At 35.3% G+C, this 24,330-nt stretch overlaps 1 protein-coding gene and 1 long non-coding RNA gene across 2 annotated transcripts; one reads left to right on the top strand and one right to left on the bottom strand.

The window, feature by feature from the left end:
• The first annotated feature begins 8,933 nt into the window (after positions 1-8,933).
• Positions 8,934-9,406, top strand: LOC145162629 (uncharacterized). The gene is made up of 2 exons (XR_013739216.1): positions 8,934-8,982; positions 9,047-9,406. It is a non-coding gene; the product is annotated as an uncharacterized LOC145162629 (long non-coding RNA).
• A 2,447-nt stretch (positions 9,407-11,853) lies between these two features.
• On the bottom strand, positions 11,854-17,872 carry LOC145164087 (uncharacterized). The gene is made up of 6 exons (XM_079082812.1): positions 17,540-17,872; positions 17,068-17,395; positions 12,959-14,203; positions 12,838-12,872; positions 12,400-12,639; positions 11,854-12,318 (listed from the first exon to the last, which is right to left on the bottom strand). The coding sequence occupies exons 1-6, from the start codon at positions 17,870-17,872 to the stop codon at positions 11,854-11,856; spliced, it is 2,646 nt and encodes an 881-aa protein (XP_078938938.1).
• Between the last annotated feature and the right edge of the window lie 6,458 nt (positions 17,873-24,330).

The raw sequence follows: 24,330 nt of genomic DNA, 5'->3' as shown, positions 1-24,330 counted from the left end.
CCCAGAAAACATGATAAATAGGTTATCAAAGCATTTCCGAGGAAATGTATTTTTATTCATTTTCAAAACATTGGGATGTCATCGTCAATACAGAAACATAATCATAAACAGAACTTACATTTATTTACACTAGTGATCTACATCTCTTTTAAATCTCTCAGTGTAAAGTAGCTTTGTATCGACACATGTGATACAAATAAGCTTGAGTGGGTCAGGTTGGGAAACCTGGAGAGTACATAGGGTTTTCAACCCACAATAATATAATTATTATGTTTAAACAACAAACAATCAACCCCATTTACCCATCCCCATTATCTTCCTTACTCTCAAGGGTCTACCCTAAGAGTCATCTATTCGTTTATTCCGAAGTCCTTTGCTTCCAGGGTTATAAGACCGGCACTAAGTCCATAACTGCTAATGCACTAATTCAAGAGCTGCAAAAGTTCATTCATCGGGTACTAAATCCATAGCTACCAGTGTAGGTACTAAGTCCATAGATACCAACGTTTATCTAACAGGTACTAAGTCCATAGCTACCAGGTACTAAGTCCATAGCTACCAACACCTAACAAGTATCAAGTCCATAGCTACCTACGTTTACCTAATAGGTACTAAGTCCATAGCTACCATCGTTTGTCCAATAGGCACTAAGTTTATAGCTGCCAATGTTTACTCACATCATCTTTTATCTCTCATCATTCATCTACCCATGTTATACCCAACATATTTGTAGATATAAAATACATATACAGTTTAAATCATTTAAAACATGTATAAAATCGTTCATCCAGCATAGATAGCAACTATACAGTTAATATGTGCACACAACACGTAATTTATATAAAATACTTCATATCTATGTGTAAGCTGAAAGTAAGTATGCACTCACCTGGTAAGGTGGTGACTCAGTACTCGGACAGCACTTCGTTATCTCAAAACAATTTTCCCTTGACAAAACCTAGTATCAATACCACTAGGGTTTAGTCTAACGTTAACCGCGACTAATTAATAGTCTAGCTATTATTACTATTATATAAGCGTTAAGCAACACTCTTATATAACTCATAATAATAGCCCAAATAATTATTTTAAGGTCCTAATAATGTTACTATATTAAAACATAAGCTATACTAAAGATAAGGTAGGCATAGCTCACTTACAGCGGGTTTTTTCGCAAAACCGGGCTTCGCCGGAGCAGAGTTCCCGAGCCAAAAGGCTCCTTTTCTCGGGACTCCGGGAGCCTAGGGGCTTCCTTCGGGTGCTAGGGAGGTTCCCTAGGCTTTTTGGGGGGTTTAGGGGCTAGAGAGAGGTTCTAGAGAGAGAGAAGAAGTTGGAATGGTGTGAAGAATGAGGGAACCCGACATCTCTATTTATAGGCTGAAATCCTGCTCTACTCGTCGAGTAGGTCCTCCTACGCATCGAGTCCATGCCACATGTCACCTTCCGGTGGCTTGCCTTGGGGAGAAAGCCTTGGCCCATATTCAGCCACGACACACCTTTTGCAGCAGCACCCTGCCGACTTCTAAACCCCGTAACTTTCGCATACGAGCTCCGTTTTCGACGTTCTTTTTTTCCACGTGTAGGTAAAAACAAGATCTACAACTTTCATTTAGACTCGATCGGCTAACTCTCGACCGATCTTAAATTTAACAGTAGGAGGAGATTAGACTGTTAAATGACCACGAAGAATTCGTAACTCCTTCATACGGACTCCGTTTTCGTCTGTCCTTTTACCGTTGAGTTCCTATTAATGAGATATTCAACTCTCATTAAGGTTGCGTAAGCCAAAAACCGGTCGAACTAAAATTCGAGTTTCGGGCCGTGCACTACTATGCCAAATCTTAGAAAAATCATAACTTCGTCATACAAAGTCAGATTTGGGCGTTCTTTTTTTGTATGTTCTCGGTTTAACATATACTACAACTTTTTTTTAGATCACTAAGGCTAAAAAGTCCTCTATCGTAAATTCACTATTTACATCTCCCGGTGTCGTGCCGGTTTTGCCGAAAAACTTCGACGAGCCATAACTTCTTCGTTATAACTCGGATTTCGGCGTTTTTTATATGTACGGAACCCTTGAGACATATTCTACAACTCGGTTAAGATTATTTATTCTAAATAATCTTTTGTCGAAAATTAGTTTTCGACCCCTAATATCTCTAAATTGACTAGCCAGGATCTACGGGCGTTACAATTATCTCCCCCTTAGGATGATTACGTCCCGGAATCATCAACGAAACAGGGTTGTATAATGACTCCTTACATTATCTCTTCACCCTAGGTAATAACCATAACTTCTATGTCGCTTCGAACGAGTATCTAACTTTTGGACTCCTTGACTGCAGGCGGTGCTCGATCTTGCACTTGATCCGTTAGACTCCAAATTATGACATTCAAGTCACAATATCGATCCTTACTGGAGGCTCCTTCTTCTTCTTAACAAATTTAAGATAATTTCTTTTATTACTACAATGGATCGATGTGTCATATTCTAATGACCTATCATCGTATGTTGCAATGCTTAGACTCAGGTCTCTTAGAGTCTTCCAGAACAGACTATACTTTCCTTCGTGTTTTAATCTCATCTTAAAAGGTAGCATTTTTAGCTACAAGCAACCATCGCGATACCTCTACTGATCGCTTTGATTAATTTTTCCAGGCTTAAGTCAGGTGCTACATCGGACTTGGTTCTCTGAACCATGTAACATACTCATCGTAATCGGACTTAATTCGATATGACCACTAGGGTCGGAATAACAATCATCTTCTTAGTCATTACCGAAACGATGGTAAAGACATACTTGAATAAAACGGTATCAATTAATAGCTTCTTGGTAACCTTGTGACTTTCCCTGATCCAAGTGTGGGTCCTGTGCTTCCGGTAGTATAGGCCTCTACTACCATTCACAACTACTGATACTTGTCCCAAGTATTGTCTCGCAGTTTATCCAAGTTACCATACAAGAAAAGAAGATAATCATTTAACACATCAGATAACAAAACGAAGGTTTATATTATTTTTTGAAACGATTACATAGGCGTTCCAGTTCACCCTAGACTATGCCTCTAATAGGCTACACCTCCTGATACCATCCATATAGCTACTGCATAACTCAATCTTCAGATACGAAGTCCTCATCCTTGATTCCTCGCATTGTTTTCTGCTTCGTCGAGGATCATGTGAAATGCCCTTGGTCGTGGTGGCGTTTCTGGCCTTGCTGCATTATTTTTCCTCGGGCAGTTTCTGGATATTTGCCCCTTGCCTCCACATCCGTAGCATACCTTATCATTATATGTACAGTCCTTGGAATAGTGACCGGACCTCCCACACTTGTAACAAGTCACTTCTTCGTTGCATCTCCCACTATGCTTCTTCTTGCACTTATCACACCATCTCGCATCACCTTTCTCTCCTTCTCCAAGCTTCGAGAATTTGCTCTCCTTGTTGGACCTTGAAGATCCTTCAAACTTCCTCTTTGCTCCTGCCTTATCTTTTTCCAGACCCTTTTCTCTTATCTGGGTCTCTACTTTCTTAGCTGCTCTAACGATTGTCTTCAAAGTAGTTGCCATTTTGACCATTGGGCCAAAGTCTGTCGGCAGTCCGTTAGCAAACCTATCAATCTTGGAGAGTTCAGTAGGAACTAAGTCGGGAAATAGCTTCATCCTCTCGGTGAATGCGGTGGCATACTCATCAACACTCATCTTCCCTTTCTTTAGGTTCTGAAACGCGTTGTTTAGGTCTATCAGATCTATCTCTGAGCTGTACTGCATTTTCAACTGTTCCAAGAACTCTTCCCATGACATTCTTAGGGCTTCTCCTCGTGGCATCGTATCTGCCAATAGCTTCCACCAGCTCAAGACTCTAGTTTTCAGCTGTCTTACTGCAAAGACAGTCTTCTGTTTCTCGCTACAGTTGCAGCTCTCAAGCACCATCTCCATCAAAGAGATCCAATCCATAATCTCAACCGGCTTTGGGCTTCTAGAAAGACTTGGTGGCTTGGCACCCAAGAAATTCTTATACATCCGCCCATCCTGGTCATTTCCCCTCTCTGGGCCATTCCTCCTTGCCCCCTTGGGTTTCAACTTGACTTACAATGCGGCTATAATTTCCCTCCTCCGATTGTTCAGCGATCAACTCAGGTTGCACAATGGGCACAGTAGGTTCATCCCTATTTTCGTGCAACATTTTCCTCATTTCTTCTCTCTGCTCAGCCATCATAGCCCGAATCATAGCTTGTACTCTAGCCATTGTGATTGGCTCAGGAGCGGTTGCTACAACAGGTATTTGCTCAATCACTAGCAGTTGATTTCTATTTCCATTCGCGTTTCCACTTCGGGTTCTTACCATCTTGATCTATACACCAAATCAAACGTTCAGTGCGAAATGACGAGAATTAAGATAGGAAAGATTTTATTTACGATCGACGTGTAAATCTCCTTATCACTCCGAAAAATTACATGCCAGTTCTAATACCGTATTTAAAAGTTTAGAAATCTGAACACATAAATTTTCTAGATCCGGTCGGCAACAGACCATAGATCCAATCAAACGATAGCATAAAGCATCACAAATCTTTTAGCACATAAAAGCATGTTAAGCATTTTCCTTAAATTAGCTAGTGCTTGTGTCTATTCAGGTGCATTACCTAAATTTTATTAGACACACTCCTCACAATCATTGCTTAGCATTCTAAGTTTAAGTCTAGAAATAAATCCATATTCCTAGTTCGCTTAAACTAATGCTCTGATACCAACTGTGACATCCCCATTTTCATGGCCAGAAAAGACCGATTTTGTTTATGCTTTATAAAAATCAGAGTACCTCTTTTAATAAAAATGTTGCGGAATTTGTTCCCAGAAAACATGATAAATAGGTTATCAAAGCATTTCCGAGGAAATGTATTTTTATTCATTTTCAAAACATTGGGATGTCATCGTCAATACAGAAACATAAGCATAAACAGAACTTACATTTATTTACACTAGTGATCTACATCTCTTTTAAATCTCTCAGTGTAAAGTAGCTTCGTATCGACACCTGTGATACAAATAAGCTTGAGTGGGTCAGGTTGGGAAACCTGGTGAGTACATAGGGTTTTCAACCCACAATAATATAATTAGTATGTTTAAACAACAAAGAATCAACCCCATTTACCCATCCCCATTATCTTCCTTACTCTCATGGGTCTACCCTAAGAGTTATCTATTCGTTTATTCGAAGTCCCTTGCTTCCAGGGTTATAAGACCGGCACTAAGTCCATAGCTGCCAATGCACTAATTCCATAGCTGCAAAAGTTCATTCATCGGGTACTAAATCCATAGCTACCAATGTAGGTACTAAGTCCATAGATACCACTGTTTATCTAACAGGTACTAAGTCCATAGCTAACAGGTACTAAGTCCATAGATACCAATGTTTATCTAACAAGCACCACCTAACACCATGGTCCTAAGTCCATAGCTGTCGGATTTTTGAGTCACTGTCGAGGGAGGAGGAGGAAGAGGACCTCGGGACAAACTTTGCTCCAGCCTAAGGTATCGATGCCTATTCTTTTCTTCTCCTTCTTTTACGTTTTCCCCGCCAAGCACCACCTAACACCATGGTCGGCAGCCTAGGCTTCTGGCGTTTTTCTCTCCACCACCCACCACCATTAGGTGGTTATGGTTGTATGTGTTGGTTTTCTAATGTGTATGGTATTCAGATTCATATTCCAAGTCATTAGTTTGTGTGTACATGCATGATTTTTTTTCTTTTTGTCCACCACCATAAGACAACCACCGGCGACCTCCTGCTGCCGGTGTGTGACACCTCCTGCCACCATGGGTAGGTGGTTGTGGATTATGTGTTCACAATATGCTATGTGAACTTTTCAATGTTAAATTTAGGAGAATCATGTATGTCGTTAGTTTCTATAAATTGTATGTGTGCCTTAGCTGCTAATATCATGTATACGAATCTGTGTTGAATTACTATTTGTGTGAATTAAATGAACATAAAGTAAAAATACAGAGCTTTAGACACTTCCACTCTCTCACCTAATAATTGTTTATTTGAAGTAAAGAATTAAAAATTTTGTCTCCTCACATGAAGTAAAAAACTTTATAGTTAAACTAAAAGAGCAGTTTCATTTTCATATCTACTTTTTTTTTAAATTGCTATAGCTTTTTTTTGGAAGGAGGCCCCTTCTTCTGTAAAACACTAGATGTGGATGGGTATAAGCAAAAGTAAAGAAGTGACATAGTTTGTCCTTGTAAGAAATGCAGGCAACCTTATAAAAAAATCTGTTGATGTTCATTTTGTGGTATAATGAATCTGTAGTATCTCTTTAAAGGAGGTCGAAAAGGGAAGAAGAGAGAATCTTTGGCGAGATGGATTTCATGAGTACCATAATTACTCAAGATGATGGATATAGCATATCTAAAGGAAAAGGAGCTGAAACAAAAAGTAGTAGTAGTAGCAGAAAGAAAATGAACCATAATATTAATATTAATAATAATAGTAATAAAGAAAAGATGAAAACATCATCATCATATAATGTGCAAGGCAAAGATTGGTTCCTTTGAGCCAAGTTGTAGCATCGGGGGGCTTAAATCATCTCTGAAATCTTCAAGTAGGACAAATCAGTCCGTGAGTTGGGCTGATGATCAAACACTGTGTGAATCTAGTGGAAATAATCCAAAGCATATTGATACCACTATACCGCAATGCATCTTAAAATGATAGAAGACAAATCTCGATAAACTGACAGAAGACAAATCTCTTTAGGTATCTTGGTTTAGACAGATTACATCTTAAAATCGTAGATAATTGCACACACAGATTTGTTTATTCATGTTCACCGATTTCTAAAATGATTAGGTTCATGTTCACTATTACTAATCCTTTAGCAAACAAGTCAATTCAATCAGTGATCAATTGATTAAACTAACATGTTTCCTAGTGTTCAGTTCGTATCAAGCAAGACTTGTAATAATAGTTAATTAAATTTGTCAATTCAATCAACTTATATGTGGTTGGTCATCACACATGCTCACACATTAACTTCATTATTTTCCAGTTAACCCTAGTTTCGTGTTCACTATTCCTAGGCATATAATCTTATGTTTACAAAACTATATGATTCAAGCAATTAAGAAGATGTTCATGCAACTCAATAACTTGATATTTAACAAAAAATAATTATCATCAATACATAAGTATCTTTAACAAGCTTAACAAGATAAATTAAACATGAATAAAACAATCCAAATAGCAATTAATCCATAAATCAAGGTTTCATCTAATCATAAACACAAAGCAAATGGTTTTAACACCAAAATCAGAAAGTAAACACATAGTGGCATCACATTGGATCTTTGCTCCATATCAGCTTGACGGCCTTCCGGCCGCCTTCTAGACCCTCAAAACGGCAGTTATGAAGTTTTCTTGCCGCACAAGTCGAAGTGGAATATCATAGATTATGAAAAATGGTGGACTGATATGGGGTATTTATAGTTGAATGGAGATGGAATTAATATGGAATATTAGAGTTGGATTAGAATAAGGAAACTAATTGTGGCTTAGGGATTAAGCAAGTAAAAATAAGGTAAGTGGTGCTTGGGGAATAAGTAACTTGGAGGGAATTTTCGTCCACCTTTTATGCTTCATCTTCAAGGTTGATTTTGGATAAGATAAATGCCCAATTAGCAAAAAGGCCCTCTCCCATAAATCGTAGGAAATTTCGTCTTGTTTTCAAAACAATTTGAATCTCACAAATCGGACTTATGAGTCATCAGATATATCCGAAACACTGAAGAGGGGTCAATCTGCCAACAATATCCTTTTTGCGTCTTTTTAGCTCCTTTTTCCTCCTTTTGTATTCCAGCTCCCATTTTAACTGTAATTGAATATTTCAAAACATATTAAGTATCTTTTAGTTCTAAATAACATAAAAACATAGTATAAAATAATAAGAAAACATCATAAATATATGCATAAAATAGACGTTATCACATACATTCTGAGTTGCATCAACAGAAGCCTGTGCTGTAAAAGCGGTTGCTTCAGGGGAATCTGATGCTCCTGATGTTGGTAAGTAAGTTTCAGATTTCTTTTTTCTTTTTGGTCTAATAACAAAACAAACATCCTAAAATTTTGGTTTTTATAAATACCATTACTGAATGAGATGATAACAGGTGTATATGTTGAAAATTTATAAAATTTTGGTTTTTATAAATTCCATTAAATTTAAATTAATTATTAATTTGTTATGTAAATTAATTCAAGTGTTGTTGACTTGTTGTAGGATCTTTATCTCCTATTGGGGGCTCTGGTAGTTTCCTTGAAGGAGATGATAACAGCAACATCAGACTGAATGCTGAAGCAATTCGTTCAGCACTGAATGAGATGGCATCTTCTAGTAGCAACAGTAACACCCATTCTGGATAGACATCTTCAGATGATGAAGATGAAGTAGATGCCATGGATCATGATCTAGGTTCTTCCTACTTCCTTCATCTTCACCCTTTTGCTTTTTCTTTTATTGAAAAAAAATTAAAATTAAACTCATGATATGATGAGGGTTCAGATGATGAAGGTGGGAAGAGTGCAAGAAGCTTTAGGAAAAAAAGAAAGGCACACTATGATGAATATCGCAAAGTGAAAGAGTTACAGAATAAGGAATCAGTGAAAAAGGATGATGAAAAGTAATCCATTGTTGATGGTGTGGGAGATATAAATATCAGTATGCACTACTCAGGAATTGGAATTGAATTCCATTTGATTCACAAAATCCTACCAGTGATTCCATAAATTCATGTTATTTCAATTCCAATTTCTACAAATATACAAGCATACGCAATCTAAGACCCATTATTAACGTTGTAGTATGATGGTTATCATAAAACTTTGTAATTGGATCTTCTGCCAACCAAACGCGTGACAAATTCCAATTCTTCTTCAATTCCAGTTCCTGCCAAAACATTGCTACTGTTGAATACAAGGTAGGGGCATTTATGTCTTTTCACCAATCTTATTGCATATTCTTAACTTATCCAATTTTGGCAGGTTGATCCTGCTACATGGCCAATAATGATCTTTAGGGTCTGCTAGAAGGATTGGAGATTGCAGTTAAGCTTCTATCTAAGACTTCACGCCAAGGACTTGATGAATTTAAGCTAGCAATGTTTTACTTGATTTGGACATGAACCCTAAGATATCATACTTTGGCATGGCTAGAAGCTTTGAAGGAAACGAGACTCAAGCAAAAGCAAACACACACAGAGTTGTTGGCACATAGCAAGCTAGATAATGCAATTGTATATAAATTCTGCTTCTCTTGAGTTCATTTTTTTATAACATTTACTCACTATTGGAATAATTATTTGTATTTGACATATTAGTGAAATGAATTATCTTTGTTATTTATCGTATTTTATTTTGTATTATGAGATTTTTAATGTGTTATTTAATTTGAAAATTAGTTAATCTATCAAAATATATAAATTTTAAAACATTTAACTTTATGACACGCAAAAATGTGTGTCGTCTTTCTTTATGATAGGGGCTTTAATGATACGCAATGCGCGTCGTAAATGTGCGTCGTAAGATTACGACACGCAAATGCGTGTCGTGTTCTTTATGACAGGGCCTTCCTTGACACACATTGCGTGTCGTAAGAGCGCGTCGTAAATGCGCGTCGTAAATAGACGACGCGCAAAAGCGCGTCGTCTCTCGTTATGACAGGGCCTTCCTTGACGCGCATTTGCGTGTCGTCTGAGCGTTTTACGACACGCATTGCGCGTCGTAAAAGGCTGTTTTTCTAGTAGTGAGATCGGCCATGAAGATGACCAAATCGAAGTTGAAGGCCACTGGAAATCGACCTCCCCACCTCCTTCTGCCGGTCTTTGCAGTCTTCCCATCACCGATCTGCCTCTTTCCCCTTCGTATTCCTGCTGGTCGGACCGGAAGGGAACAATCTAGAGGTCACCAGAACAATCCATACGGCTGTTGCTATCCTTTTCAGTCTCTACAACCTCGATTTAAAAGCTTGATCTCCAAAAATCGGTTTTAGTCCCACCCTCCACCTTACCGGTCGATTTCAAAGACAAACACCCCCTCTGAAGTCGTTGATCCGCCTTGGCCCTTTTCCTTTCATGTTTTCTGCTAGACAAATGAGACAAACGAGAGCTGCTGGAGCAGCCCTCGCCGACCAAGCCATCGATTGCAGCTTTTCTGCTTTCGTTCTTCACCTTCGTCGAATCAAATAGGCACCGAAGTGCTTCCCGCTTTTCTGATTTTGGTTGCATTCCTCTTCATTCTCGATCGACTGCCTTTGTTTCAAACTCTTCCATTTTAACATAGAGGAAAATGATGAACAGAAAGAAATGGTCCCAAGTTTTTGGTATGTGGCACTCAAACCGGTTATAACAAGTCAAGAGGACTAAAAAGACAGATAGTGCACGAGTTTGTTCCCTCGTAAAGCCACTTAAAAAGTTAAATGAAAAAAAGTTAACCTTAAAAAATTTATAGGGCGTATATGTCATTTTCCAAATATAAATTGTATGCTTAGGTTTTAGTGCTTAGTTGTTCAGTTTGACTTTATTACTTATGATAACATTTAGTAATTGACGATGATCAATTCTTTTTTATATCCATAACTTGTCATTGGTCCCATTTAGGATTTTTTTTTTATTATTATTTTATGTTTGAATGATTATTATAACTATTTTACCTAATTATAGAAAATATGTTCTTAGGTTTACAACAACAGAATTGTATTTCGACTTTAAGGGCAATGGCTACGCCGAGAATCATCCCGTGATTAAGCTTTAGCGATTTTGAGTTATTCCTCAGACATGGGTAAGCATAAAAACAATATTGAGTTTTTAACCAAATAAATGTTTTTTTAAATTTTATTTAGGTGTAGTTTTAAAAATATTTAAATAAATGTTTTTTCTACTGTTCTTTTAATATAATTTTTTGATTTTTTTTTTAAATTTTTTGATATTAATATATTTATCAAATTTGTTTACAAAACCATTTTAAAAAACATTTGTTTGGTCAAAAATTCTTTTTCTAACAAGCGTAAATATAATAAAAGTAACATTTATAACTTTTTCTATATAAAGTTTAAAGCGTAAACACGTATTTTAACATTGGTTTATGTATTAAGTTTAACATGTCATTTTACTGAAATACTCTTTACTTTACCAAAAAAATATTCTGTGTTATTATTTACATATTTTTAAAATAATTAATTGAAATCATGTTGTTCTTATTTACATATTTTAAAAAGGCTAATGCTATAAGTACTCTTCCTCTTTTTTTCAATTCCTTCATCTGATTTGATTTTTTTCTTTTTTGTTGTTTTTTTCCTCAATTTTGTTTTTTTTTTTGTTTTTAATTCTTTATTATTATTATTATTATTATTTTTTCGATAACCATATAAAATTCGGACGACATTAAAAATTTAGACGACATTATAAAATTCGAACGGGTATATAAAACGGAACAAAAGCAAAGTTTCTCTTTATTTATCACGCATATTAATTAATTCGATATTACATTTGCTTTGTGTGTTATGCGGATTGAAAGCATTTAATTGAGCAATTGTATACCCATGCTGCCAGTGGCGAGTCTAGAACCTAAAACCACATAGTTCACTATTTAAATTAAATAGACAAAAAATATCAAAAAAAAAAATCTATTGCGGGTTCGGATCGGGTTGAGTTATATAAGTAAAAAAAAGATTTAATATTATTACAATTGTACCCGACGAGGTCTTATAGCTTGATACAATTTCACAATCGTGTCATTACTAATACTTCCTAAAACATTTTTTCAATATATGACACCAAACTATCACTTAAAAATTAATCACCCATTTTGTTGCGTACATCGGTCTTTACCAACTTCATTGCTGAAAATGCGCGTTCCACACTTGCTGTTGCAACGGGTAAGATCAATGCAAGTTTCAAGAGAATATAAACCTGAGGATATATTATATGCTTCTGTACTTCGACCATCTTTTTGGCAAGTTCCCCAATGTTCTTCAATTGATTAAATCTTTCACCTTCTCGCACATCCTTAATGTAATTTTTAACTTCAACTTCAAGAATTTGAAGATCGTATTCTGTTCGAAACTCTTCCTGATAAAGTGTAGCCATTTCCATTAGTTTATCCAAATCAAAGGCTTTGAAAGACTCGCGTGGGCACAAACAAGCTATGCAAAGAAGTAATTTCGTGTTGGCTTCATTAAAGCGATGATTAAGCTCTTGAAGTTGCATATCAATCACCGCCTTAAATACATCAACATGATAGTGGTGCAAGCTATTAACCTGAAAATAAAATGAATCTTTAATATGGAAATGAGAAAACACAATAAATAAATCAAGTTGGTAATATCAAACTTTACTAACATGTGAACCTCTTCGACGACTGAATCCGTCATAATATTCATCTTCCATATCTACGATTCTAACATCGTGTTTATCACAAAATAAAGTAACATTCCCTAAAAGTGGTTCCCATCCTAAATCTCTAATTGCTTGAATTGCTTTTTTAGAGCTACTTACTTGATTCATGGCATTTATGATATCTTGATCTTTTCTTTGTAATGTTGTATTCAGATGATCTGTGACTCCTAAGATATCAACCATCTAATGTATACACAACACAAAATCAAAGGACTTTAATAACCTTAAGATGCGAATTGCTTCAGCTTTACGATCACGGTCACTATTGTCTTTACCAAGGTCTTCAAGTACTTCACAAATGGAAGAATATATGTTCTTGATATTCAATAGAGATGAAAAATGAGAACCCCATCGAGTATCAGATGGTCATTTGATACCCACTTCTTGATTCAAACCGGTACCACTCTCAAGTTCACCTAAAATTTACCATATAAATAATTAATTAGCATAACATAAATACAAAATATTTTAATAATAAATTTAGTACAATTATAAAGCAAACCTTCAACCAATGCTTCCATAACTTTATCTGCTTGTTTTTTTCTTAAATTATCTCGTCGCTTGTAAGAAGATCCAATAATGTTTAACAGCCGAGAAACCGCATCAAAGAAATCATTAACCTTTGTGTGATTTTTTGCAACAAACACTAGGGCTAACTGTAGCTGGTGAGCAAAACAATGAATAAAGTATGCAGATTTTGTTTCATTCATAATCAAACTCTTCAATCCATTAAATGCACCACTCATGTTACTAGCACCATCATAGCCTTGCCCTCTAATGCTAGTAGGACTCAAATTCCACTTTGAGAGCATATCATAAATGGTAGCCTTTAGTGTCCAAGCTGAAGTGTCACTAACATGTCTAAGGCCAACAAACCTTTCTACAACTTCCCCCTTTTTATTTACAAACATCAATACTAATGCCAATTGTTCTTTACAAGAAACATCACGTGACTCGTCTACTAGAATTGCAAAAAAATCTTTTCCAATATCTTCCTTAATAACATTCATAACTGCATCTGAACATGCCTGCACGATATCTTTTTGGATATCACTGCATTTCAATTGTGTATTTTTTGGAGCATTCTTTAACACAACATGATCTACCACATCACATCGATCAACTAACCATTGTAAAAGTTCAAGAAAGTTACCTTTATTATCTGAGTCGTCCTTCTCGTCATGACCACAAAATGCTAATCCTTGACGCAATAGGAATCTAACACAATCAAATGAAGCATTTAAACGGGTACGATATTCTTTTTCTTGTAAAGTGGTTTGTTTCTCAAAAGCAGATGTTATGGATTGCCTTTGGTTCATTAAATTTTGACACTTTTGGACAGCAATATTGTGTGGAGTTCCAGCTTTATGATCATCTAGTCCTGATTTCCTATTCCAAGCTTTGAATCCAGATTTCACAAAATGATCTGATCCACCTTGGTTTGGTATATCGGATTTGAATAGATAACAACATAAGCAAAATGAGGCGTTCTCTTTTATACTATATTCTAACCAATATTTGTTTTCATCAAACCAAGATATATTGAATCTTCGTTGTTTACCTCCAAAAGCACTTTGTGGAAACTTGTAGTTTTGAGGTTGGAAAAGACCTTTTTTCAAGTATGCCCTTCTAATTTCATCTCTTTGATTCACATGATAGCATTCTATACCCGGTCGTTCTGCCGGATCAACAGGTAGTGAACTTAAATCAACTCTCATATGCTTATGTTGCTCATTATCATCTTCAACTGTTTTTTATCATTCTTTTGAAAAAACTTGAATAAAGACATCCTTGATTTTAATTTCTAAAAGAAACAACAATCAAATAATCATATCACATTAAGAGTATTAAGAGTATGAAACAATATATTAAAAAAAAAACCTAAATTATATACATTTGAACGGCCAAACTGTGAATAAAAATTATCATTACTCATGTTGTGGTTTTAGATGAAAAAGGAATTGAAAATACAATTCCTTCATATTTTATTGTTTAAAAAAGATGAATATTTACCTATTGTGTTGTGTGGCTTAAGACTAGTAGGATATCTCAAATTCCCAATTCCCCAAAGTGCTTGAATGAAAGAAAAACTTAAACTCTCCTGTCAATGGAATGCCGCCGATCTTAACTCAATTTTTTTTGATTTAATTTGTATTATATTATGTATATTAGAATATACCCTAAATAAAAATATTGGTCTATTAACTTATAGGATATGGGCTTTAAAATCTTATTCATATTTTTTTTCTTTACCAAAAATAATAAGGTGGTTCATTTAATTTTTATATGGTAGGTCACTAAAAACTATTATATATAACTTGTTAAAAAAAAGGTAGGTCAAGTGACCCACCTTAGTTGTATGTAAATTCATCTCTGCATGCTGCCGGATATTCTGATTTGTATGTACGGAGAAGTCTGGAAATCAGACATTGGATATGCTCCTTATAATCAACCATTACATAATGGTTAGGATGAATTGTAATTTATCAATAGACCATAATGGTATCGGTTTGTTTGTAAAATAAAGACAAACTTTTCTTTTGTTCCATTTTATATAGCTGTTGGAATTTTATAATGTTGTCCGGATTTTAAAATTTTTTCCGAATTTTATATGGTTATCGAAATTTATTATTATAATAATAATAATAATAATATTAAAATATAAAATAAAAGAAAAAAAACAAAAAAAACAAAAAGGAAAAAAAAATTGATGTCAAATGAAAAGTAATGATTGATTAGATGATGTTAGGAGATAAAAATTGATTAAAAGTTACTTACCTTTTTAAAAATAATGATCGACATCATTCTACACGATGTGTCACTTCATATGATTAGAATTTTGTGATATCATGCATGTATGTTATTTTATCATTTTGCGTATGATTTGACTCATCTGGTACATGCGTGATGATTTCAACTATATGTATTGTAGGACATGAAATCCATTCTTCATACTTTCATTATGTAGTGCATGTCACCTTTATTAATTTGTCTTTGCGTTAGATGGACAGTTTCTATTACTTACATGTTGTGCTTTGTTACATGTCGATTGATCATGCAGTTTGTAGCTGGATTCACAATTATGGGCACCCCTTAGTCTCATGATATTGGCCAGTGTAGCTCTTTTGGGATGGTGCGTTATGCACTACAACTTTGATATCATTGACAAAACATGGGAGCGTTATGCTAATTTTGAAAAATTATTTGGATTTGGACTTTGTTAGGTCTACGTGACCAAACTAGTTATCCCAACGATGGGATGAAATGATTAGTGCTCTCTTCCTCACTCGGTTTGGTGGGAAGTGTTAGAAAGTTATAATAATATATATACATATTATTATTTAACGGATTTTACACGAGTTACAAATTGCTATTCAATTCTAGATTAAAAGTAATAAAATATATTATTATTAATTAGAGTTTAACGAAGACTCTAAACATTTAGGTATAAATTACGGATGGTCCAAAACATACAAAGACACACCAATTTCTTGTACAATCTTTGATCCGCATCATCATAGATTGCTTGAAAAAACATTAAGAGTCTTTGTTGATCGAGGAAGACCACCATACACAAGTTTTTGTTTGTCGTCTAAATTTTGGATCAAGAAGACGATACAATCAATCAATGGATAAAAGGTATGTATTTTATTTATATCTTGATGATCTAATAACATGATTCGATCTAGTTTATGCTAACAAGTGTTCGGTGAATAGTCTTCCATACCGAATTCATTAAACAAAGAAGTATATGCACAAAAATAAAACCGGCTTAGGAGTTAATACAACTGGACTAACTAATGGGCTATAATATAATACAAGGAATGATACACAATATACATTAATACCCCCCGCAGTTCGAGCGGTAGGAGCACTCCAGATGCTCAAACTGTTCCTAAAATATGATAAGAAGGAAGTATGCATCTCTTTAGTTAAGATATCAACATGCTGAAGAACAGAGGGACGAGAAGAACACGTACTTAATTGGTAGCGACTTTGTATCAAACAAAATGGATGTCAATTTCAATGTGTTTCGTCCTTTGATGTTGAGCCGGATTTGTGGAGAGCTAAATTGCACTAATATTGTCACAATACACAATAGTAGCTTTAGGAATGTGGGTATGTAATTCACACAAAAGATTGCGTATCCAACAAGTCTCCGATGCCGCAATGGCAACACCGCGGTATTCAACTTCAACACGAGATCGTGGGACTGTTGGTTGGCGTTTGGAAAACTAGGAGACCAAGTTGTCGCCTAACAAGACACAAGACACAATATCCACTGGTAGATCGTCCAGTAGAAGCGCATCCTCCTCAATCAGTATTTGAAATAGCTAATAAGATCAGTGGGTGTAGAGTGATGTAGCTGGAGGCCGAGATCCAAGGTACCACGTATGTAATGTTGAATGTGTTTTAAATCATGGAAATGAGGTTCACGCGGGTTATGCATGTAGAGGCAAATCTATTGCACAACAAAAGAGATATATGGTCTGGTAAAAGTTAAATACTGTAAGCCTCCAACAAGGTTGCGGAAAAGAGTGGGGTCAGCAACGAGTGGACAGGAAGCACCGAGTTTGGCTTGCATATCAGCAGGTATCGGACACAGATTACAATTCAAAATATTTGCTCGTTCAAGAACCTCCATAGCATATTTAAGCTGATATAAAAATAATCCCTCTTTGTTGGAGGTAGTCGAAATACCCAATAAGTAGGATAGAGAACCGAGATCAGTCATAGCAAACTCCGCAACCAAGAGTTTGATGATTTTATGAAGTAGAGATGTGGATGATGTTGTGAGAAGAATATCATCTACATATAATGGCATGTAGGCAGTGGCGGTTCCATATATGAAGATAAATAAAGATAAATATGTTTTGATGTGTAAAAATCCACGTTTGATGATGAAAGAAGCAAAACGATTAAACCATGCCCTTGGTGCCTGTTTAAACCATATAAAGACTTTTTAAGGTGGCACACATGATCCGGAAACTGAGGGTTTTGAAACCGAGGGGGTCGGTGTATGTAAATGGTTTCATTAAGGTTGTCTTGTAAGAATGTGTTTTTTCACATCAAGTTGTTGCACCAGCCATTTGCGAGAAGTGTCAAGGCTAATGACGTTATAGATGGTGGCTGGTTTGACAACCCGACTAAATATATCATCACAATGAATCTCTGGTCTCTGGCTTTTACCGTTTTCCACAAGGCGAGCTTTGTACCGATCTAAAGAGCCATATACATTATATTTCTTTTTAAACAACCACATAGAATGGACTATATTAATATCCTTTGGTCTAGGTACAAGTACCCACGTGCCATTAGACATAAGAGCATTAAATTCAGTTTTCATGGCACAATTCCAAATTGGGTCTTTAAGTGCATATAAGTGGGAGTCGGGTAATAGAGATGATATGGGCATATTTAGTTATAAAATTCATGTATTATCTTAATACTTTATGTTGATTTTATGTCATTTAATGAACAAAGGATTCTTAATTAGTTTTAAAATTTCGTTTTTAGCAATAAAGACATGCTCGGAAGGAAAATGAAGCGGAATTGGCGATTGGAAGCTTGGATCGTGGATTTTGAAGAAAGAAGAATGTTGCTGGACAGCTTGACCCCTTGTCAGTGTTTTGGCCATATCTCATGAATCGTAACTCCGGTTGACTAGATTCAAAATGTTCTGAAAACTAGACACGATTTCGGGAGAGTTTCGTGTTTTAAGAAGATGTTGATTCCAAACGAACTCGACGAGTGGGCAATCAACTCGACGAGTTGATCAGAAAGTTCGTGATTCTTGACGCTGACTTGCTGTACACGGGATTTTAATGACCAACTCGACGAGTTGGGTCAAAAAACTCGTCGAGTTGGCTTTGTTTTCAGAATCTATATATAGGATCACTTTCATTGGAAACCCTAACTAATTCTGGAAGCTTTGGACGATTTTTGGAGGCCAGAAGGGTTCTTAGAGCTGTGGTTTTCGAGAATTCAAGCTAGAAGTCAATTTTGAAGAGATCAAAGGCAAACAAACATTACTTTTATCTTACTCTTTTGCATGAACCATGTTTCAATCATTAGATTTCGTTTTTAGTTTGTTATTTGCTGTAGATATGAGCTAAAAATTCTTTACTTCTATTTAGACTAGATAAACTTATGAATATGGTTTGATTTTATGGCTTGGATTAATTTGATTTGGTGAATTGTCTTGTTAAGCTTGTTAAAGACCCTTATGTGTTGACAATAATTATTTTCTGTTAATAATCAAGTTTATTAAGTTGCATGAACATCTTCTTAATTGCTTGTATCGTATGGTTTTTGTGAAAACAATATTGTATGCCTAAGATTAGTGAACATGAACCTAGGGTTAACTAGAAAACAAGTAAGTTGATGTGCGAGCATGTGTGATGAACAACCACATATGAGTTGATTGAATTGACAAATTTGGTTAACTAAAATTACAAGTCTTACTTGATCCGAACTGAATACTAGGAAACTTGTTAGTTTAATCAACTTATCACTGTTTGAATTAATTTGTTTGCTAAGGATTAGTAATAGTGAACATGAACCTAATCACATTAGAAATCGGTAACCATTGATATATTAATCCATTGCACTTGCCACGAAATCAACCATAGGAATAAGTGAATCAAATCTGAACAGAAGTCTCTTTATCTTATTGAATCTAGTTGTCTTTTGTTCCCTTAGTTGTTAATTGTCTTTTGTTTGAGTGTTATTTGATTACTAAGTTTCTAGTCTTGCAAAACTAGAGAAAACCCTTTTTCTATTACTTGTTTTATTTAGATAATATTAGAATTTATTTTAATTGTTTACCGTTCCCTGTGTTCGATACCCTACTTACCTGAACTAAACTGCTAATCGATAGGTACACTGCCTTTCGTGTGTTTATTTTGTGTCTAAGTTAGTAGGATTAAAACCTGTTATATTCCACACACATCAAGAGACTCGGTTGTAGTGTGTAAGTTAAGTTTAAAAATTGGTTTAAAAATGCTACATTGAGCACGAGTGGTCATAAAGTGAGTGAGGAGGGGAATATTAGGTGGATAGTTAGTGGGGGGAGACGAAGGATGGATAGAACTAGAGGACAAAGAAGATGAGGGGCTGAAATGAGGGTTATCGTTAAGGAGGGGGCTGTTGGTAGGGGAGCTGTTTTGAGGGTTATCGAGTAGATGGAGAAGGTGCGACGGATTTAGTGGGGTAGATGGCGGATCCATGGGTGGGGTAGAGGTAGCGGGAGTGAGTGGAGATGATAGGAAGACATCAATAAAGGTATAGGAAGGTGGTGATGCAGGTTTCATTGATTTGGAAGGAAATATGGTTTTGTCAAAAGTTACATGCCTTGAGATTATTATTTTTCGGGTATGAAGGTCAAGGAATCAGAATCCACAGTATCAGGAGGGATATCTGGGGAATATACATAGGGTGGATCGGGGTTGTAGTTTACATGAGGTAGGTATAAGAGGGTAGCAAAGGCATCTAAAGACTCTTAGATGAGAATATAAGGGCTTTTTACCAAAAAGTTCAGTAAAAATGATGTTATTTTGAATGGTAGTGGAAGGTATAAGGTTGAGAAGATGACACGCCGTGTGGAGGGCTTCCACCCAATAGGTAGGAGGTATGTGCACATGAAAATAAGGGTCTAAATGACATTATTTATAGACCGAATCATGTGTTCTGATCTACCATTTTGTTGGGACGTTCGGGGGCAAGAAAAGTGAAATTTGATGCCATTTTTGTGAAATAATGAGTGAAATTTGTGATTATCAAATTCACCACCATGGTCACATTGGAAGGTTTTAATTTAAATTTTAAATTGGTTTTTGACATAGGCACCAAAATGGAGGAATTTGCTAAAAACATATGATTTGTTGCAAAGACGGTAGACCCTTAGAAAATGTGAATATTTATCAAGAAATATGATATAGTATTTGATACCACTAGTACTAAGAATGGGTGTGGTCCATAATTCAAAATGCACAATTTCAAACAACTCATTGGCATTATTATTAGAAGAAAGAAAAAGTAAACGAGTATGTATGCCTAGGCGTCAAGAATTACAAGATAACAAAACATCGTTTTTATTACAAGAAATATAATAACTGGATGTTGTAAGCGTTGATGCCAAGGAGATGTTGTAGTGGTCAAAAGGGCAAAAAACAGTGGGAATTATTGGGTAGAGGTCTCCCACGTTATCGCATCTAAGGAGTATCTTGTGTCATCCCCAATTTCAAGGCCAGAAAAGACCGATTTGTTTATGCTTTATTTAGAATCAGAGTATCCTTTTTAAGGAAAATGTTTGGAATTTTGTTTGCAAAAATATGATAAAGATTTTATCAAAGCATTTCTGAAGAAATGTATTTTTATTATATTAAAAACCTCGGGATGTCATTGTCAATACAATACATAAGCACAAACAGAAATAGTACAAGCCTTACAACATCTATTATTCTACTCGCCTATAATCCATTGATCTCTCAGCAGATCACTACTCCTGTGCTCTTTTGCCACTACCTGTAATACAAGAAATCGAGTGGGTCAAGCTTAGGAGCCTGGTGAGCACATAGGGTTTTTAACACACAATATTTAAGTTCATTAATTTCATCAAATCATTCAACCCGATTACTGTTAAGTGCATTTCATGCATCCATTTTGTAGTTTTACTCCATAAAAAAGCATTGCATATAGGCTTAAACTCATGCATTTTGCATTTTTTTTTGGGATTTTTCATGAGGCAATTTCATTCACACACTTTTGTGATATTTCATGGACTTTTGGAGGTAGGATCTTACTTGAGGAGATGAATAAGAGATGTAGATGAAGTTTTGGGACTTGCGGAGCACCGAGGAGGAAGATATCAAAGAAATGAAGATTTTGGCTTTTTAGAGGTTTACACGGCCATGTAAATGGAAGCCTTGTGTTTACACGGGCCGTGTAAACGCATACTCTCGAGCATTGTACTTTGAAGGCCTGACCAAATTCTGCAGTGTACTTTTTGTGTCTACACGGCCATGTAAATGGTAGTGTTAATTTACACAAGCCGTGTAAACGTGGTCGTAAGTTTAAAGCAGTTTTTCTTCTTTCTAAAAGGGTGCAACCGGTTCCATTAGGAGTTAAGTCGATTTTGGGAGTTCTAGAGGCGATTTTATGGAGGATTTGGAAGACAATTAATACTTGGAAACACTTGGATTTCATTTGGATTTCAATTTGTAAGACTTTAATTTCAATTTCTAGGTTTGTGCTTTGTTCTAGTCATGTGTGGCTAGAAACCTAAACTGTCCAACTTCATGTATTGACTATTATGTGTGTGAATTCAATCATTTGACTTGGTGTTTGTTTTAAATGCTATCTAGTGAATTTGATTTTGTTTTAATTGAAAGTTTGGTTTCAATTCTAGTTCTTTTTGGCCAATTGAGTTAGGGTTGATTTATTCAAGTTATCTATTATGCAAAATCCGTAATCGTTTTGTAATATAGAACAAGTAACAAACACTAAATTGAATTTTCTTAGAATAATTATGGTGTAAATCAAATTCACACATTCTTACACTCCCAAGCTTATGATGATTATTGAATGTTGTTGGTAAAATTCACACAAAGCATAATGCAATCTTTCCACCTAATTCTAAGAACTTGTTTAGATTAGATTGGTTAGATTAGAATTAATCAAAGAGGTTATTTTGATTAATTAAAATGATGAATATGAATTGCTAGAGCTTGTTAGCATTTCTAAATACCAACTTAGATACAATTAAACAAATATCATTTCATGCTTTGAATCACATCGCTAATTAGTCTTGCATAGAGTCGGAGTATTTTATAAATCTTGATTTTATTTTATTTGATCAATTGTTTACTCATAACTTCAGTCTTTTGTTTGAATTAACCCCCCCTTCTTTTGTGATATCATTTGTACCTTACGCAAAAAGGGTATAAGGACTTATCTCGTGTCTCTATGGATCGACCCTACTTACCTTTTATTACATTTTTAGTGCAAAGTAGTAGTATTTTTGGAGTCATTTATACCCCTTTATTTGTTGGCTTTGACACACCTAACAATTACCCATTCCCTTTATGCTCACTTTCTGTCCCTAAAGCATCTAAATCAAGGGACCTAGCCTAAGGAATATCATCGGGATGGACAACATTGCTTAGGGGATTCCTCAGCAATATATGCCCAAAGGCAACCATGAGGGGGATGGAGTACACCTGGTGAACACATAGTTCAAAAACAACTACAGATTGCGAGCCTGCCAACGTTCCACTAGACTGTCTAGAATAGTCAGTGGTCGTCATCTATACTCCGCTAGATGACTGAATCAGATTAAACATCAAGGCTTCTCATTATTTATTTAATCATCTATATCATCTACCCATCTTTACCCATCATATTTATAGGTATAAAATATATATATACAGTTTAAATCGAATAAAACATGTCTATTTTGTTCATCCGTCATAGATATCAAGAACACAGATAATATGAACACATAACAAGTAATTTATAGTAAATACTTCATATATATGTGTAAGATGAAAGTAACTATGCACTCTCTTCTTAAATGATGACTCCAAACTCGGGCAGTGCTTCGCTTTTAACAATTTTATTTTCCTTCGACGAAACCCAATATCATTATCACTAGATTTTAGTCTAATATTTATTGCGACTAATTATTAGTCTAGATTTATTATTAACTCAAGGTCCACGAGCAATATTGTTTTTCTTTTATTATATAAGTGTTAAACAATACTTTTCAACTACAATGTACATATAGGGGCTAGACATGAAACACCGGAGGGTAAGACCATTTTGGCATTTAAGTTTTTCTGAAATCCAACAACCCTATGCGGCCCTTCAAACTAGATTCCCCGTACCGTGAGCAATTAAAAGGTATTATAACAACACTTTTTATAATTTATAATACTTAGCACATATATTTTTTATAGGTTCATAATAACGAGATTCTTGTACAAGGGGGGTTTTAGCTAGGAGTCAGGCTCTGCAGGGGTAAAAGTTCGTTGCTGAATCTTTCTAAAAAGATTCTTGTACGCTTCAACACTCACCTTGCTATACTAAAACTATAGAAAGAGACGTCGAATCACGAGGGACCAAAATGCTCTGGGGATAAGAAGAGAAAGATTCTTGCATCAAGAGAACGGTGCAAGAAATATGAGAGCCTAGAGGCTCTTATTTATAGTAATTGAATTTTCAAAAACCACCCTCTATAGTTACTTAAATGACTCGATACCCCTTTATAATACTATTTTAAATAGATTTAACGATATTTGTACTAAACTAATGTCGAAAGTACTCAACACTAGTCTTATAACGACCGCATCATCAATACCTTTCTAATGATATATACATATGTATATATATGTATACATATATATGATTTATACTTTATTTTAATATGTAAATATGCTATTATAAATTATAACTCATTTATACGAACTTCGTTTTTGACGTTCTTTATATCAATGCGTAGCTATTGACGAGATCTACAACTTTCTTTTAGACTCCGTCGGCTAATTTTGACTTTATTTTTTTGTCCATATTTTTATAAAATTAAATGATTTTGCTAAAATCATAACTCTCTTGTACGGATTCCGTTTTTGGCATTCTTTTTCTCAAAATTCATATTTTAAAGGGTACTACGATTTTCTTTTTGGTGGCTTTAGCTAAAAATCAACCATTCTGTTCGTAGCTTTTTACATCACACATTCCTTGTGTGCGGCTGAGTTTTATATCTTATAAAAATCACATCTAATTTATACGGAGTCGGATTTCTACGAAATTTCTATTTTCGGGATCGGGCGATTCGACTGATTTTTCTTATTTTATTATATTAAAATAATTATG

This window comes from Lactuca virosa, chromosome 3 (assembly GCF_052849685.1).
Source record: "Lactuca virosa cultivar CGN04683 chromosome 3, Lactuca_virosa_CGN04683_v6, whole genome shotgun sequence".
In the NCBI taxonomy this organism is placed as follows: domain Eukaryota; kingdom Viridiplantae; phylum Streptophyta; class Magnoliopsida; order Asterales; family Asteraceae; genus Lactuca; species Lactuca virosa.
Note: the sequence above shows the minus strand (reverse complement) of the source record. Positions and strands in the feature narration are given on the sequence as shown.

Bases quoted from the DNA above. Each gene is read 5' to 3' on its own strand.
- LOC145164087 (XM_079082812.1), bottom strand. From the start codon at position 17,872: ATGCCCATATCATCTCTATTACCCGACTCCCACTTATATGCACTTAAA. The intron at 17,396-17,539 runs GTGCAACAACTT...TGGTTTAAACAG, and splicing joins ACACTTCTCGCAAATGGCTG to GCACCAAGGGCATGGTTTAA. The intron at 12,640-12,837 runs GTGGGTATCAAA...TGTATACATTAG, and splicing joins GTACCGGTTTGAATCAAGAA to ATGGTTGATATCTTAGGAGT.